Source organism: Abramis brama, assembly GCF_963993115.1.
Source record: "Abramis brama genome assembly, chromosome: 11".
Classification (NCBI taxonomy): Eukaryota; Metazoa; Chordata; class Actinopteri; order Cypriniformes; family Leuciscidae; genus Abramis; species Abramis brama.
The window spans coordinates 36161670-36178690 of NC_139973.1; the positions used below are offsets into that span (position 1 = coordinate 36161670).

At 38.4% G+C, this 17021-nt stretch overlaps 1 protein-coding gene across 5 annotated transcripts in view; it reads left to right on the forward strand.

The window, feature by feature from the left end:
• The first annotated feature begins 367 nt into the window (after positions 1-367).
• Positions 368-17021, forward strand: part of pld5 (phospholipase D family member 5) — a 34155-nt gene continuing 17501 nt past the window's right edge. Inside the window, exons 1-2 of one of the 5 annotated variants that reach the window (XM_084128784.1) lie at positions 549-674; positions 16532-16715. In XM_084128784.1, the coding sequence (XP_083984910.1) occupies positions 16680-16715 (36 nt within the window). In that variant the 5' untranslated portion in view covers positions 549-674; positions 16532-16679. Of the gene's footprint in view, positions 675-15749; positions 16716-17021 lie in introns of those variants that run through there. The other 4 variants (XM_084128781.1, XM_084128782.1, XM_084128783.1 and 1 more) reach the window with 4 other exon arrangements.

Sequence of the window (17021 nt, forward strand, 5' to 3'; positions counted from 1 at the left end):
TTTCCTCTCATCACCCAATAATACAGCTGGGTATTTGTTTTTGAAAGAGTTTGCAGCGTGCAGGCAGACGGCTGTGAACTTCTGGGTAATGTCAAATGAATACTTTATTGAATTTGCCCGCAGCTCTTCTGAGTTAATATGCACTGATGTGTGAGTGTGTTGGACTCTGGCAGTCATGCATCAGAGCACCACCAACACACTCAGTGGAGGGGAGGGTTCCAGGTGCAGAATGTGGGTCTTTGCATCCACTCCCACACACTTTCTTAGTCACTGTGCCCACTCAGACTTTGCCAGCCCCTCCCAGCAGGGCAGGGAGACCCCTTTTTTTTTGCTAGTGTTTGGATGAAATCCAAAGAAATCAAGCGCTCTGCAAGACACGGCTCAGTCTAACACAGACTCCAACAGTGCTTGCTGCTGGGACTGGCTTAGAGGCTTTCCCTCGGCGACTGAACTGTGGATGAACGTCTCTTGGAGATTAATTATTGGATACTTGATGAGTTGGAAACATGCAAGATAGGAGGTTTGTTTCTGAGGGTCCGGGGCTGAAGCCTCCACCTGAAACGGGGTTCTTCTCTGCACCTCTCGCCCGGCCGGGTGCCAGCATCTTCAGCGCCGTCCAGCAGCAGGACTACTCCGCCATGGTCTGGCTCAAAAGAAGGGATAGGATGGAACGGGTAAGGCTGACCTTTTCTCCTCAGCACTGAAACATCCACCTGTAACCAAGGCACAGCACACACTGTGCTGAACAGGGTGGAGAGGGCAGGTCTGTGTGTCTGACTAACACTGTACAAATGCAATCCGTTCATTGACATTTTCAGACTGTTTTAATGTTATCTAAAGCATTTGAGGCTATATGTCATAGCAGTTTTAAATTTCTCATTGAAGATGAGCTGAGAAAACATGTTCATGTTCAGACGTGATGCAGCTTGTAACATGAGTGATCAATCATCAATCTCACTAGACTCAGAGTCTCAAGAACATTATATATCTCTAAAATATTCTGGATTATATATATATATATATATATATATATATATATATATATATATATATATATATATACACACACAGCAAACAAATGTAAAAAATTATATTATCAGTAAGTCATGACAACATGTTTTTACATTACTTTAACTCATCAAAATACATTAAGCAAAAATAACTTTTTATAAGTTATACAAGATTCAACTCCTTTTTAAAGCCAGTTCAATGTAACTAAAGTTGAAATGACTTTTACATCTAAGTTCTAAGTTGATTTTACTTGAAAATTTAAGGCAGCAACTTTTTTTACAGGTGAAAAATAACATATGTAGATATGACTAATATGCATATTGATCCAAATATATAATTATTTAAATGTGTATTAATTGTAAATTTTTAGTTGTTGTTTTTTTTTTTTTTTTTTTTTTTGCATTTTAATAGTTTAGTTCTAGACAAATCAAGAATATACGAGTCAAAGGATCTGAAAGATAATATCATGAAAGATCTAAAAGATTATCATAATGGCAAATAAGATTGAATGATTCCAGTTATATACAGCTCTGGAAAAAATGAAGAGACCACTGCAAAATTATCGGTTTCTCTGGTTTAACTATGGATATGTGTTTGGGTAAAATTAACATTTTTGATTTATTCTATAAACTACTGACAACATTTCTCCCAAATTCCAAATAAAAATATTGTCATTTAGAGCATTTATTTGCAGAAACCGACAACTGGTCAAAATAACAAAAAATACGTAGTGTTGTCAGACCTCGAATAATGGAAAGAAAATAAGTTCATATTCATTTTTAAACAACACAATACTAATGTTTTAACTTAAGAAATCAATATTTGGTGGAATAACTCTGATTTTCAATCACAGCCTTCATGCATCTTGGCATGCTCTCCACCAGTCTTTCACGTTGATGTTGGGCGACTTTATGCCACTCCTGGTGCAAAAATTCAAGCAGCTCGTCTTTGTTTGATGGCTTGTCACCATCCGTCTTCCTCTTGATCACATTCCAGAGGTTTACAATGGGGTTCAGGTCTGGAGATTGGGCTGGCCATGACAGGGTCTTGATCTGGTGGTCCTCCATCCACACCTTGATTGACCTGGCTGTGTGGTATGGAGCATTGTCCTGCTGGAAAAAAAAAAATCCTCAGAGTTGGGGAACATTGTCAGAGCAGAAGGAAGCAAGTTTTCTTTCAGGACAACCTTGTACGTGCTTGATTCATGCGTCCTTCACGAAGACAAATCTGCCCGATTCCATCCTTGCTAAAGCACCCCCAGATCATCACCAATCCTCCACCAAATTTCACAGTGGGTGCGAGACATTGTGGCTTGTAGGCCTCTCCAGATCTTCGTCTAACCATTAGACGACCAGGTGTTGGACAAAGCTGAAAATTGATGATCTGGGGGTGCTTCGGCAAGGCTGAAAAAGTTTGGGGTCAGTAAGGTTTGTTTTTTTTCTTTGCAAAGAATTTAAAGCTGCAGTCCATAACTTTTTTGAGTTAAAAATTATCCAAAAAATGTTTTTGAGCAAGTACATAACCAGCCAGAGTTCAAAACTATCTGCTTGCCTTAGCTCGATTCAAAACGGTAAGCTTGTAATAATGTTTTTAATTCCAGTGGTACTGGTGGATTTCTGCTGGAAATTCGAGCATGTCTTTGCGTCATTACGTCACATCTGTACACATAAAGAAGGAGTCTCGGCTAGTAGGCTATATTGTGTGTGAGGATGTTGGAGGTGGAGATTTATAGCCTTTTCTCACAGCACTTGATATAATTAAACTTATCAATTTGATGGCGGATCCAGAAAGGTTCAAACGACAGTCACCAGTGACAACTGCGATTCACCCGTTGTAAAATGCAAAAGACTTCGGAGTGGCTGGAGAAAAAAAAGAGACTGCAACCGGGCCCATGCGGGCCCATCTTTTGAAAGGTGGTGTGAACTCCATGTTTTGAAGGGTTCAAAACAAACGCAGAGACGGCTTTTTTTTCTGCTGGACAGGTAACACATTTCAATGGTTCAATTATGTAACAGTAGTGCACTTGTTCACTTAATTCATGCAGTTACGGAGTAGCCCAACTACAGGTAGCCCTAATACACATTAAATGTAGTCACGCAATGCTGATGTTGTTAACATTAACAATTTGAGAACAAAGTAGCCTATAATTTACACGGTTTGACGTGATATGATAAGCGATAGTTGGATTTACTCAGTGTGATTTACTGCTTTTTTTCCCTTAGTTGGTCAGAACAAAAGTGGATGTTTCTTGTTCAGATGACATTTTGAAATGAAAATTCTTATGTTGGTCATACTTCCAAAAAATAAGAATCTGTGATTCCGAATGACAGTATCAACACCGGCGCGGCGACTGACAGCCTCACATTCTCCTAAAAACATTGGATTCATCCGCGCTGTGCCATGCCGAGGCACAACCCACGTAAAGTTGATAATTCCGCGAATAACTGCAATTGCAGATTTCGAACGGAGATGACGACAAAGAGAAAAAACTACGGACTGCAGCTTTAAAGAAATTAACACTTTTATTCAGCAAGAATGCATTAAATTGATCAAAAGTGACAGTAAAGACATTTGTAATGTCACAAAAACTTTCTATTTCAGATAAATGCTGTTCTATTGATCTTTATATTCATCAAAGAATCCAGAAAAAACACACACACCTGTTTTCAACACTAATAATAATACATGTTTCTTGAGCAGCAAATCAGCATATTAGAATGATTTCTGAAGGATCATGTGACACTGAAGACTAACAATCATAATAATAATAAACTAGTAATGATGCTGAAAATTCAGCTTTGATCACAGGAATAAATTACATTTTAAAATATATTCAAATAGAAAACAGTTCAAATAAAATGTAACATTGTAATGTAAAAATATTTCACAATATTACTGTTTTTGCTATATTAAAGAGGTTTTCACCAGGTTAGCTTGAGTCACGCTTATTCAGAGAAAGGATCCCCGACACAGAATTTCCTGTATTTTTCTTTAGTATTCACCATAAGCAATGTAATATTGTTGCCAATTTGCTGGGTCTCTGGTCCAAACTCAATGTCCTGAACTTTAATTAGTTTACTAGCGGGGACCAAACATCCTAGCATCGGCTATTCCCAATTTTTCTGCCTTGCAATTGCTTCTAATTTATCCCAGAGGACTCTGTTTGGACTTTGCTTTTGGGCAGTGCCTGAAGCGGCATCTGCTTGGACAGTCTGAGAAGAGAAGAGAGCTCGGGACTGGGAGGGCAGATACAACAGGAAATGACTTGCAATTCATGGCTGTCAGTTTTTCCAAAAAACACTTCCAGCCCTTAACTCAAACTACTTAGATCACAACAGCACATTAACTCCAGTGATTTCTGCCACTTTATTCGGTAATCAGATTGCATCATCCCTAAATTACTTCTGGAATTTTTCCTTCGGGGGTTAATGGTACCCCAACCATTTTACAAATCCAGGCACAAACAGCTAGACATTTTAATTTTTCAGATTCTTTGTTTGTAGCCAGTCAAGTTGTTGTTTAACTTTCCAATCAGAATTGGAAAAAAATCCTGACTAACCATTTTGTTAATGAGCTCTGAGAATTTATTTGTGGTGTGTGTGTGTGTGTGTGTGTGTGTGATTTTGATTGTTATTAATTATTTATTAATTCTGACCATTTAACATACTATTCAGTCAGAACAAATGTCATACAATGTTGATGTATAGATGAAAAAGCCATTTAATAAATGTGCTAAATTGCGATTTAGTGCCACGTCAAGATGAAAATGGTTTGGGTACATCCGTACCATTTTGGCATCCTTATTTTACAACATCTCAAATTTACTTTGTCAAAATATTATACTTTTCTCTGATCTTGTAAACAAAATAAGTCTATTTAATGTTTTACTGTTCATTATACTTAATTATATTTATTGAATGTTTAAAACACTATGCATTTGCAAAAAAATACTGTTCTGTCAGGACCACTATCATCAAATATGATTGACAATTAGATACAGTTTGGATTGACGGTATGGTTCTGTTCTGGGTGAGAACTCCCTGAGCATCCATGCAGCCTAGCAGAGCAGGGAGAGCAGCAATAACCCCCCTTAGGGTAAACCGAACAGAACCAACATGAATGTATTGCAGATATCATTAATTCAAGAATTTTAAAGTACAACATGATTCGAGAATTTATTCTGATTCAAAGGGCAATCAGAATGCCAAATACTGGACGAGAGGAGCTGGGGATGGAGGAGGGTAATGAGCTCCTGAGAAACGCGATAGCTGCTGATAATACTGAAGGAGCTTATATATACATATACACTCACCTAAAGGATTATTAGGAACACCATACTAATACTGTGTTTGACCCCCTTTCGCCTTCAGAACTGCCTTAATTCTACGTGGCATTGATTCAACAAGGTTCTGAAAGCATTCTTTAGAAATGTTGGCCCATATTGATAGGATAGCATCTTGCAGTTGATGGAGATTTGTGGGATGCACATCCAGGGCACGAAGCTCCCGTTCCACCACATCCCAAAGATGCTCTATTGGGTTGAGATCTGGTGACTGTGGGGGCCATTTTAGTACAGTGAACTCATTGTCATGTTCAAGAAACCAATTTGAAATGATTCGAGCTTTGTGACATGGTGCATTATCCTGCTGGATGTAGCCATCAGAGGATGGGTACATGGTGGTCATAAAGGGATGGACATGGTCAGAAACAATGCTCAGGTAGACCGTGGCATTTAAACGATGCCCAATTGGCACTAAGGGGCCTAAAGTGTGCCAAGAAAACATCCCCCACACCATTACACCACCACCACCAGCCTGCACAGTGGTAACAAGGCATGATGGATCCATGTTCTTATTCTGTTTACGCCAAATTCTGACTCTACCATCTAAATGTCTCTACAGAAATCGAGACTCATCATACCAGGCAACATTTTTCCAGTCTTCAACTGTCCAATTTTGGTGAGCTCGTGCAAATTGTAGCCTCTTTTTCCTATTTGTAGTGGAGATGAGTGGTACCCGGTGGGGTCTTCTGCTGTTGTAGCCCATCCGCCTCAAGGTTGTGCGTGTTGTGGCTTCACAAATGCTTTGCTGCATACCTTGGTTGTAACGAGTGGTTATTTCAGTCAAAGTTGCTCTTCTATCATCTTGAATCAGTCGGCCCATTCTCCTCTGACCTCTAGCATCAACAAGGCATTTTCGCCCACAGGACTGCCGCATACTGGATGTTTTTCCCTTTTCACACCATTCTTTGTAAACCCTAGAAATGGTTGTGCGTGAAAATCCCAGTAACTGAGCAGATTGTGAAATACTCAGACCGGCCCGTCTGGCACCAACAACCATGCCACGCTCAAAATTGCTTAAATCACCTTTCTTTCCCATTCTGACATTCAGTTTGGAGTTCAGGAGATTGTCTTGACCAGGACCACACCCCTAAATGCATTGAAGCAACTGCCATGTGATTGCTTGATTAGATAATTGCATTAATGAGAAACTGAACAGGTGTTCCTAATAATCCTTTAGGTGAGTGTATATATGTATAGGTATGTGGATCAGCTGAGAGTCAGCTGATACGAGTTGACTAACATAACCTGCCAGAACTGACGCTACGCTTAATATTTATTACTGTAATGAGGATCTAAAATCATCGACAATTACTAATAAAAAAGACAAAATTTTTAACTTTAAATAGGCTTAGAATTTGCTGAGAATTAAAACAAATAAACTGCATGCTCCTAAAAAAGAGGCTTCATTTTCTTTATGCAAAAAGTACTTTTTTTTTTTTTTTTTACTTTTAAATTTGGGGTGAAGTGTGGCCTGAACATGTTTTTGTGAGATCGACATATCTGGATGAAGCTCCCAGTCTGCAGAAAGCCAGCATTTCTTCATGTTCTCTGTTAAGTGTACTGTAGCGGGTAGTCTCATTTGGCTTGCAGGGTCTCTCTCTATCACTCCATGTCTTTCTCTTTCCCGGTGAAACGAGCCGCTCGGGATTTGTGTGGAGGGACGTGTGCTGTGCTCTGCCTTCCCCGATAAGAACTGATTGCTTTCTCTGCCCTGCCACTGTTCTGTGCTTCTCTCATATACAAATAAATCTTGGACTTCTCCTTCAACCCTAAAACTCAATTATATAACTAGGCCTCTATACCTGTGAATTTAGCACATATGCCTTTTGTAAAAGTGTACCGCTTGATCAAAGCAGAGGTTTCATTCCTGGCTATAGATCTTTCTGTTTAAATGAGCTCTGTTTAGCCTTTAGGTTCAGACTGAAGTCTTTGAGATAGAGCTTTGTTTTAAGTATTCTGCTCAGGAGCTACATCTTTTCCTTACACAGCCTGACACACACACACACACACACACACACACACACACACACACACACACACACACACACACACGCACATGCACACACACATTGTGTTTTCATGTTTTATGGGGTCTTTCCATAGACATAATGATTTTTATACTGCACAAACTGTATATTTGTATATCAGTGAATTTTCAGTTTACATGCAACACATTTCTGTAAAAATAAATGTGCTGTATAAATAAAAATGTTCGGTCTCACTTTAGGTGTCTTTAACTATAATAACATTTAAATTAATCATTTGATGCAATGCACTTATTAACATGCATGTTTTTACATGTTCATACATTTATAAAATACCTGCATGTACTTACTGCTGTAATTAAATATAGAATTACACTGTTGACTCTTATCCCTTAAACCACCCTTAAACCTACCAAAATCACCAAACCTGTCCCATAGAAAACAGTTTTTTCGCATTTACAGGTCACCTGGAGTAGGCTACGTCAAAGTCGATCATTCTTTAAAGAAGGAGCGGTATGTTTGGACAGAAGACGAGACATACAACAAAGAAATGCCACAGTTTATCAAGACCTCGAAGCAGATAGGAGGAGGAGAAGGGCCCAGAAACACCTCATACATGTTCCCAAGTATAAGGGGCTTTCCGGCTAACATGCCTACATCTCTTGCGATTAAAAATAATTGCCAGTGCGGTGGCTGAGATATACGTAAACCAGTTGCCATGATTTTTGGAATAACTTATCGCTAGAGGAAATTACATTTTAGTCGCATAATATCGGTTAATGGAAACGCCATCATTTTGTTAGTACTATCGTAAATAGTTTTTTTTATCAACATTTTGAAAATATCGCACAAGTTTTGCGCAAATCTGAAATGGAAACCAGGCTAGTGTCAACTAAAAAGTAGAACACATGAAATTTGTATATACAGTACCAAATATTTCCATGGTGAAAAAAACATTCAACATTTTGACCAGTGTGGCACAAAACTGTGAGTCACGAGAAGTCATCTGTTACAGTGATTTTACTAAAGGTGTTCATAAAATTAGGCAACATGAAATAGCTATATAATATATGCAGTTTATAATAATACTGGGTAGATTACTTAGAAATTATAGTCAGTTACTGATTGCAAATTACATGACTTAGATAGACAGACAGACAGGCAGATAGATATATGTGAAATTAGCCTTAAATGCTGACATGGCATAAAACATACTTTCCTAATATTAACATTAAGAATATAAATAATTAAAATAAACCATTTGCCTATGTTACAGTTCATTGACTTAACAGTAAGTTGCAAAAATGTGTTTATATACAAGTTTTCCGTCTCTTCCCCTTTATACTGTTTATCAGCATTTTACAATATCGAGATCATGAAATCAGATTTGAATGTTTATAATAAGAGTTATAATAAAAGCAAAAACCAATGAAACCTTAGTGATTAATGTGTGCCAAATATCTTCCTTTGTATGGTTCTTATAAGCAAAAAGCTTTTCCAGTAAGACAGAAAAAGAATAGATCTTCCAGCCTGAGATGCAATAAATGTACCAAATAACCCAAGCAAAGGTTCCAGACATTTTTTATATATAAAAATAATGAGACCTTGTTCAGTGGGGTCTGTTTTTTTAATACATGCACAGTAATTTTGCAAGTCTCTCATGTGGAACCCCCCCCCCCCCATTCATATCAATTTTTGCAAATTCTAGATCTTCCTGTGCAACTTACAGGGTGAATTCTGCCCTTTATCAAAGTCAGCCTGACTGTGTGCTGTTTGCCAGGGTTTAAAGTGTGAAATCCTGCAGACAGAAGCACAGCATACACACTGACGTGACCCTCAGTATGAGTGACGCCCACACACACTCACTGACCTTAAAGCACACATATTCACAGCGGGGATGAATGAGTCAGGAATATGAACAGGAGTGTTTCTGACATGGTCCAGAAATGGCCCTGAAAATCACAGTTAATGTACATATTGATTAATAATGCATGGAAGCGTGTATTATTGTAGTGCGACCAGGTTCCTGAACACTGTGTATCATGCAGTGGGAGCTCTCATCACAGTGGACAGTGAGGTCAGTCACTGGAGCATGGAGAACGTCCTAATGAGTCTTACGGGAGAGGGATTGTCTCAGTTCTGTTCCCTAATGATACTCTCCTGCCAGAGGGATTGCTGTATTATATACTTCAGCTCCGAATTTTTGTCCTGGATAAATTCTAAGGATGCTGAGGATGTGACCTGCCCAGATTTTGACAGCTACTGGGAAAGCTTGAGTTATCTTAAAAATGGTCTCTGTTGAGGAAACTAGATAATGGTGTGATGGTGGTTAAAGCTCAGGGCTGTTAATTGGATTGTTGCTCAATGCAAGGTTACTACCTCAGGTGGACTATCCCAGCAACCAGGCCCACAGACTCCATGCATTATTTCAGAATTTTCTGCGCTGATTTTTGGGTTGAAAATCAGTGAAATTCTGCTGTATGGAATATGGATGTAGGATGAAGGAAATAAAAAAAAAAGAAAAAGAAATCTGTACAATGGTCTCATTTTAGGATTTTGATTAATAATATGGAATGTCATAGGTTAAAGGAAGTTCCTGCATCGTGCAAATTATTTATTATCGCCATCCATTCATCTTTTGTTGTTACTGAAAATGCTATAGAAACCTATATATATATTTATATATATATATATATATGTATGTTTTTGAGGCATTATAAACAGTGTATATTTGTATATGTGTAGGGGGCTATATACAGTGAGGAAAATAAGTATTTGGACACCCTGCTATTTTGCAAGTTCTCCCACTTATAAATCATGGAGGGGTCTGAAATTGTCATCGTAGGTGCATGTCCACTGTGAGAGACATAATCTAAAAAAAAAAATCCAGAAATCACAATATATGATTTTTTAACTATTTATTTGTATGATACAGCTGCAAATAAGTATTTGAACACCTGAGAAAATCAATGTTAATATTTGGTACAGTAGCCTTTGTTTGCAATTACAGAGGTCAAACGTTTCCTGTAGTTTTTCACCAGGTTTGCACACACTGCAGGAGGGATTTTGGCCCACTCCTCCACACAGATCTTCTCTAGATCAGTCAGGTTTCTGGGCTGTCGCTGAGAAACACGGAGTTTGAGCTCCCTCCAAAGATTCTCTATTGGGTTTAGGTCTGGAGACTGGCTAGGCCACGGCAGAACCTTGATATGCTTCTTACAGAGCCACTCCTTGGTTATCCTGGCTGTGTGCTTCGGGTCATTGTCATGTTGGAAGACCCAGCCTCAACCCATCTTCAATGCTCTAACTGAGGGAAGGAGGTTGTTCCCCAAAATCTCGCAATACATGGCCCCGGTCATCCTCTCCTTAATACAGTGCAGTCGCCCTGTCCCATGTGCAGAAAAACACCCCCAAAGCATGATGCTACCACCCCCATACTTCACAGTAGGGATGGTGTTCTTGGGATGGTACTCATCATTCTTCTTCCTCCAAACACATTTAGTGGAATTATGACCAAAAAGTTCTATTTTGGTCTCATCTGACCACATGACTTTCTCCCATGACTCCTCTGGATCATCCAAATGGTCATTGGCAAACTTAAGACGGGCCTTGACATGTGCTGGTTTAAGCAGGGGAACCTTCCGTGCCATGCATGATTTCAAACCATGACGTCTTAGTGTATTACCAACAGTAACCTTGAAAACGGTGGTCCCAGCTCTTTTCAGGTCATTGACCAGCTTCTCCCGTGTAGTTCTGGGCTGATTTCTCACCTTTCTTAGGATCATTGAGACCCCACGAGGTGAGATCTTGCATGGAGCCCCAGTCCGAGGGAGATTGACAGTCATGTTTAGCTTCTTCCATTTTCTAATGATTGCTCCAACAGTGGACCTTTTTTCACCAAGCTGCTTGGCAATTTCCCCGTAGCCCTTTCCAGCCTTGTGGAGGTGTACAATTTTGTCTCTAGTGTCTTTGGACAGCTCTTTGGTCTTGGCCATGTTGGTAGTTGGATTCTTACTGATTGTATGGGGTGGACAGGTGTCTTTATGCAGCTAACGACCTCAAACAGGTGCATCTAATTTAGGATAATAAATGGAGTGGAGGTGGACATTTTAAAGGCAGACTAACAGGTCTTTGAGGGTCAGAATTCTAGCTGATAGACAGGTGTTCAAATACTTATTTGCAGCTGTATCATACAAATAGATAGTTAAAAAATTATATATTGTGATTTCTGGATTTTTTTTTTAGATTATGTCTCTCACAGTGGACATGCACCTACGATGACAATTTCAGACCCCTCCATGATTTCCAAGTGGGAGAACTTGCAAAATAGCAGGGTGTTCAAATACTTATTTTCCTCACTGTATATATACACACAGTATGTACTGTATATTTGTGTGCGTTTGTTCCAGACAAATGTTGCGCCAGTGTGTCCTGTTGTGCAGAACTCACAATGTACACATTAAGTTTTTTGTTGTATTTTGTAATATCCAGTAATATTTACATCACCAAATACATTACTCCAAACATTATAGCATCAGCTTTAGATAATAAACATTAAAGTATACGCTAATAAATCAAAGATATCCCCTACAACGCAAATATCACATATTAACATGAAACAACTGTAAATACAGATTTCTAAAAAAGTCGCTGTATTACAAACACATATTAAACTTTGTTTAACAAATAAATGCAACATATTGCATGAATATTTCAATAGGCAATTTAAACTGTAAATGTCTAACCAAACATAATAAAAAAACAGCGTTTAGGCGCTAATCGCAAATAGCGATCTACATAGTGATTTATCAATATAATATTGCTATCAATATAAGTATTGTATGTACTTATAACAACAAAATGTTACTCACCACACTGGGGATATATCGTTTTAAATAATATTTTTATCTGTAATTGTTATAGAAAGTTTGCATATGAGCACAATGGCTTTCTCACTCGCTAAATGCGCGACAATTCTGACTTTGTTGCAGTAGGCTATTTGTTTTAACAGCGTTTTCAAAGCACGAGTTACCACCTTCTTCTTTTAGTTATATTTATAATAGCCTAGATAGATGGGTGGACAGACAGACACTAAGTGACTGATCTTAATGAGATTAAATCCTCCATTCAAATGATTCGTTCAAAAGCGCTGATTCCTTCAGGAACTGAACAAGTGAATCTGAATCATGTGCTGACCCCTACTGGGGCGACGGCTCTGCAATGACTTTGTTGAAGTATTTGTGTTTTAACAGGCTAGCGTTTTCAAAGTACGAATTAGCACCTTCTTCTTCTTGAAAGTAAGTATCAGATTAATCGTGCTTTGAATTCAGATCTGCTACTACAGGCGACACATCTCCAAACCACACTTACCTCACTTAGGCCTATTGCATTTTATAAGCCAGAAACAACTACTGTGCAAGGGGTTGAATTTAGTTTTTTTACTCATCTTCCACACTATTGGAATGCCTTCAAATTGTCTTTAGGCTATTTGGGTTTTTTTCTCAGAAAATATTGATATATTTGATTAATTGCATTTAATTCAATTAATTTCATTAGCCTGCAGTTTTGACAGATCTTTAGAAATGTGTGGATCTTTCTGCTAGGTTCTAAACTGTTAGAGAAATGAGATAGTTGTTGTGTAGTATTTAATGCAGTGCCAATGCCTAAAAATAAGTTTTCCTCCTGGCCATAAGGGTCCTCTGTCAGAGAAGGACAGTTAAGTTTCTCTTATACATCATGTCTGCGCCACCTCTCCCTGGAGAAATGACTCACCTAGTATTGTCTGGGCCATCAGCCTCCTTTTTTTCTTTCTTTCTCTCTCTCAGTTTTTTATACAGTACATTTTATTTCTCTAACATTTTCCCACAAGTATCAACACAGGACTTGTACAGTTATAAAATACATTTTTACATTTTCTGAAGACATTGAGTGCTCTTAGCCTGTATAAAACGCTTCACCACAATACTAAAGTGTTGGTGGTGGTTGCCAAGCTTGTGCTATGCAGTTGCTAAGGTGTTCTGGATGGTTTCTAGGGAGTTGCTAAGTGGTTGCTTAATGTTCCAAGTCAAATGAATTTCAGGTTTCTAGATAGGGCTTGGCCACCAGTATATGGGATTTGTTTTTTATCATTCATGTCCATTTCATAAATGTTGCAGGACGTGTTCCATGTTAAATTTTAATACTAGAGGGTTTGTTAAAATCCCTAACACCAAGTACACTCTTAAAAATAAAGGTTCTAAAAGCGTTTTTTGGGGGGGTTAGGAACCTTTCAGTGAGCAGTCTTTAAAGGCCCACTGAAGTGCCTTGAAACATGCAGCTTTATTCAGTGTGTTGACGTAATTTCCCCTGAAATGGGAAGACAAGAAGGGACATTGAGCAGCTCCTCCCCTTTTTTAAGCGTTTCGCTTATATCGCAGCTCAAATTCAAATGGCTTAGATAGGTTCTGTGGTGTGCACGGACTCGTGCGCTCTGTGCCGTCGTGTCTCTGGACCGGAGCAGACTGTGTGCGCGCTGTGGCGGTTCACGTGACACTATTGTGAAACCAGACTTCATATGCCCCAGTGGAAAGCATACACTGTCTGAATCGTTCCCTATCCCCTATTTAGTGCACTATGTGCCATTCACCTGTACATTCATATATAAAATTGTATTTGTGTGAACAAGTGACCGGTTTCGGTTTCAGCTTCAGCGTCTATTTACAAAGCGTCTAATATGTAGGGGTCTTCAGATTCTAGAGAGCATTTGATTGGACAGGAAAATCTGATGAGAAGATGAAGTGCAGAGTGATGTCATCAAAATCATTGATTCATATTGGCGGAAGTGAGAGACTGTAAGTTTTTATGCTTATATCTTCTAAATGCAAAACATTCATACTAAAGGTTAAAACATTTTTTTTCTTTTTTCATGGGGACTTTAAAAGAAAAAAAATGTCTTAGTAAGAACATTTTAATAATCTAAAAAAAACCGCTTTTCCACTATATTGTATCTTTCGTGGAGTGGAAAGGTTTCATGGACATTAAAAAGTTCTTTATGGAGCCATGGATTGAATGAGATATGGTAATAGAGATGTAAACACACTCTCCTTTTATTTTCCCCTCTCCTTTCCTTTTTACCTTCTTTGGCACCCAATCAGCAGCACACTCAACACTCAACACAAAATGCCTTACTCTCCCCATAAAAATTCACTTTTTGAATCATAACAAACACTTTACTTCTGCACTCTCTCTGCTGTATGTAAGTGCAGCTGCTGTGCAGTGATGGAGTGCTTGGCGTTTTGAGGTGAGGGGCTCAGCTGTAACTAATGAACGTCATGCTGACATTGACCTCTATTCAGACGGGCAGGTTCATTCCCATTTCGTTTTGCTCTCTTTATCCTTCACTGAAAAGTTATGCAATGATGTCCCAAAACACAGGTGCATATATCTCCTGTCCAACGTCCTGCCAGTTCTCCTCAATGTATCCCTGCTGTAAGTGCGATCAAGTCTTGTGTTCTATCAACATCGCATTTATTCAGATGGCTTTTGCTGACTCTAAAGTGGTCAAGAAGGGGAATTAGTTGCTTTTAAATACGCTTACTCAACAAACTCCACTCTGTAATCACAGGTCTGAGAAGATTGCGCATTATCTTGTTAAGCAATGATACAAATCCCAGTGATGGAGGTCATCTGTGTCTCATGAGTATAGGCAGTAATTAACAGAGCATAAGTGAGGTGAGATTCAGCATATCCCGCTGTACGCAGCATATGCTCCATTTCTTTGCTATAGTGTGCCAGGAACATCTGAGGAGTGATTCCTGAGAAAACACTTGCCCTTTTTGCATCATGTGAGCCGACCAGATACCCTATTGAAAAATCCAGCTTAACCCCGCATGAATTCCATGTTGGTCCAGGCTGGTTTATGATGGTTAGAGCTGGTATAGTGCTGGTCTAGCTGGTGGACCAGCATAGTCAGGCTTTTCTCAAACAAAACTAAGCTGCTATAGCTGATCCACCAGCACTCCCGCTTCCTATGGTGTCCCGGCATGCAAAATACAATAATTATGTATAATTTTAATGTTATTAAAATTAGAATAATAATTATATAATAATTATGCTGGATTATATATATATATATATATATATATATATATATATATATATATATATATATATATATATATATATATATATATATATATATATATATATATATATATATATATATATATGAAGGAAGAACAAAACACTAAACTTGAGTATGGTATTTATCTGACAAAATTATTTGGTAAAAAAAGGCAAACTACAGCTAAAGGTTTTATTTTATATGCAAAAAAAAAAACCCTAATTAAAATGACAAAAGCACATAAGTTAAAATAAAAAAATATATATAAATATAAAAGCTAATTCAAAATATGAAATGAATAAAAGTTCAGATAATATTATCTTAGATGAGTTCCTGTTGAAATCATTGACTTTTGATCTCAGAAAATCTGAGCACAGTTTGAGACATTGTTGAGATCTCATCTAAAAGTGAAGCAAACGTGAGAGTGAAACCATGCACTGGAGTCAGTTCAGATCAGTGCGAAGCAAAAGTCTCCATTTGCTTTCCATTTAATGTAATTTTCTGTCTAAGAGAAGACAGATATTAAAGAGATCTCCACTGGGGGTTTTCTTTCCTATAAGAGAATTCGGTTATTAAGATTCTCAGATTGCCTGAGTCTCATACCGGTGACTCTAATAAACAACTTACTTGATAGATTAGTTCACGAGCCGACCAGCCAGTTGTAACGATGCTGAATTATTTATAGGGAACGTGTCAAGCTCATTTATGCTTGCGCTGAACTTTCCCTCTGCCGTGCTGGAAGGAAAAGAGACAATACCTTAGAGATGCTTGGAGTCAGAAGGTTGTGTTTTATAACATGTCTTTTTTTTAATCTGGTCTTTCTTCTGCTGATGCCAAATCCATTTGCACTCTGCCAGGAGAGTTTTGCTTCACAGGGCAGGTGAGAAAGATGCAGAAGGGAGGGGGACTGTTCTGTGTTAGCCCAGCATTGGATGTTTCGAGAGAGGGAGTGGACCGTGCCTTTCTCTCTCCTCCTCTCTCTTCCTCTGTCTCCATCACTATGGAGTTGAGGCGAGGAAAGCACACAGCCAGTGGAAGCATGCATGAGCTCAGGGTGTTAAAACAAAAGGCAGAACATCTCTCACCCGCTAGATCATTCCGGGAACCTGCACTTCCATTACAGTGATGAGCGTAAGAGAGAGGCTGAGCAGGACATGTTACCAAGGAGACTACAATGATGAAATGCACTAGCGTCTCGTTTTCCATGTTTCCTGAAGTCTGAAGGAACTTAAATGCTGTTATGCCAGGCTCTGGCACTCAGGAGAACATCATGAAGGTGAGGGTTAACTTTTTCTTCAGGCTCTTAAAACCCCATCAGAATTTTCCTGTAGAAAGTGTCTGCATTTAAATTGAAATTTGATTATATTTTGCTCAGCTCTCCCCAAAAGAAGAGGGGAATATGTATATATATATATATATTCCCCTCTTCTATATATATATATATATATATAATATATATAGACATACAGTACATATATACACATATACACATACACAATCAATTGCCAAAGAGAATAATGCCAAATCTGCTTCTGCTTCTAGACAATCTTACTATGTATCTGGTAATTATGAGTAATTGGGT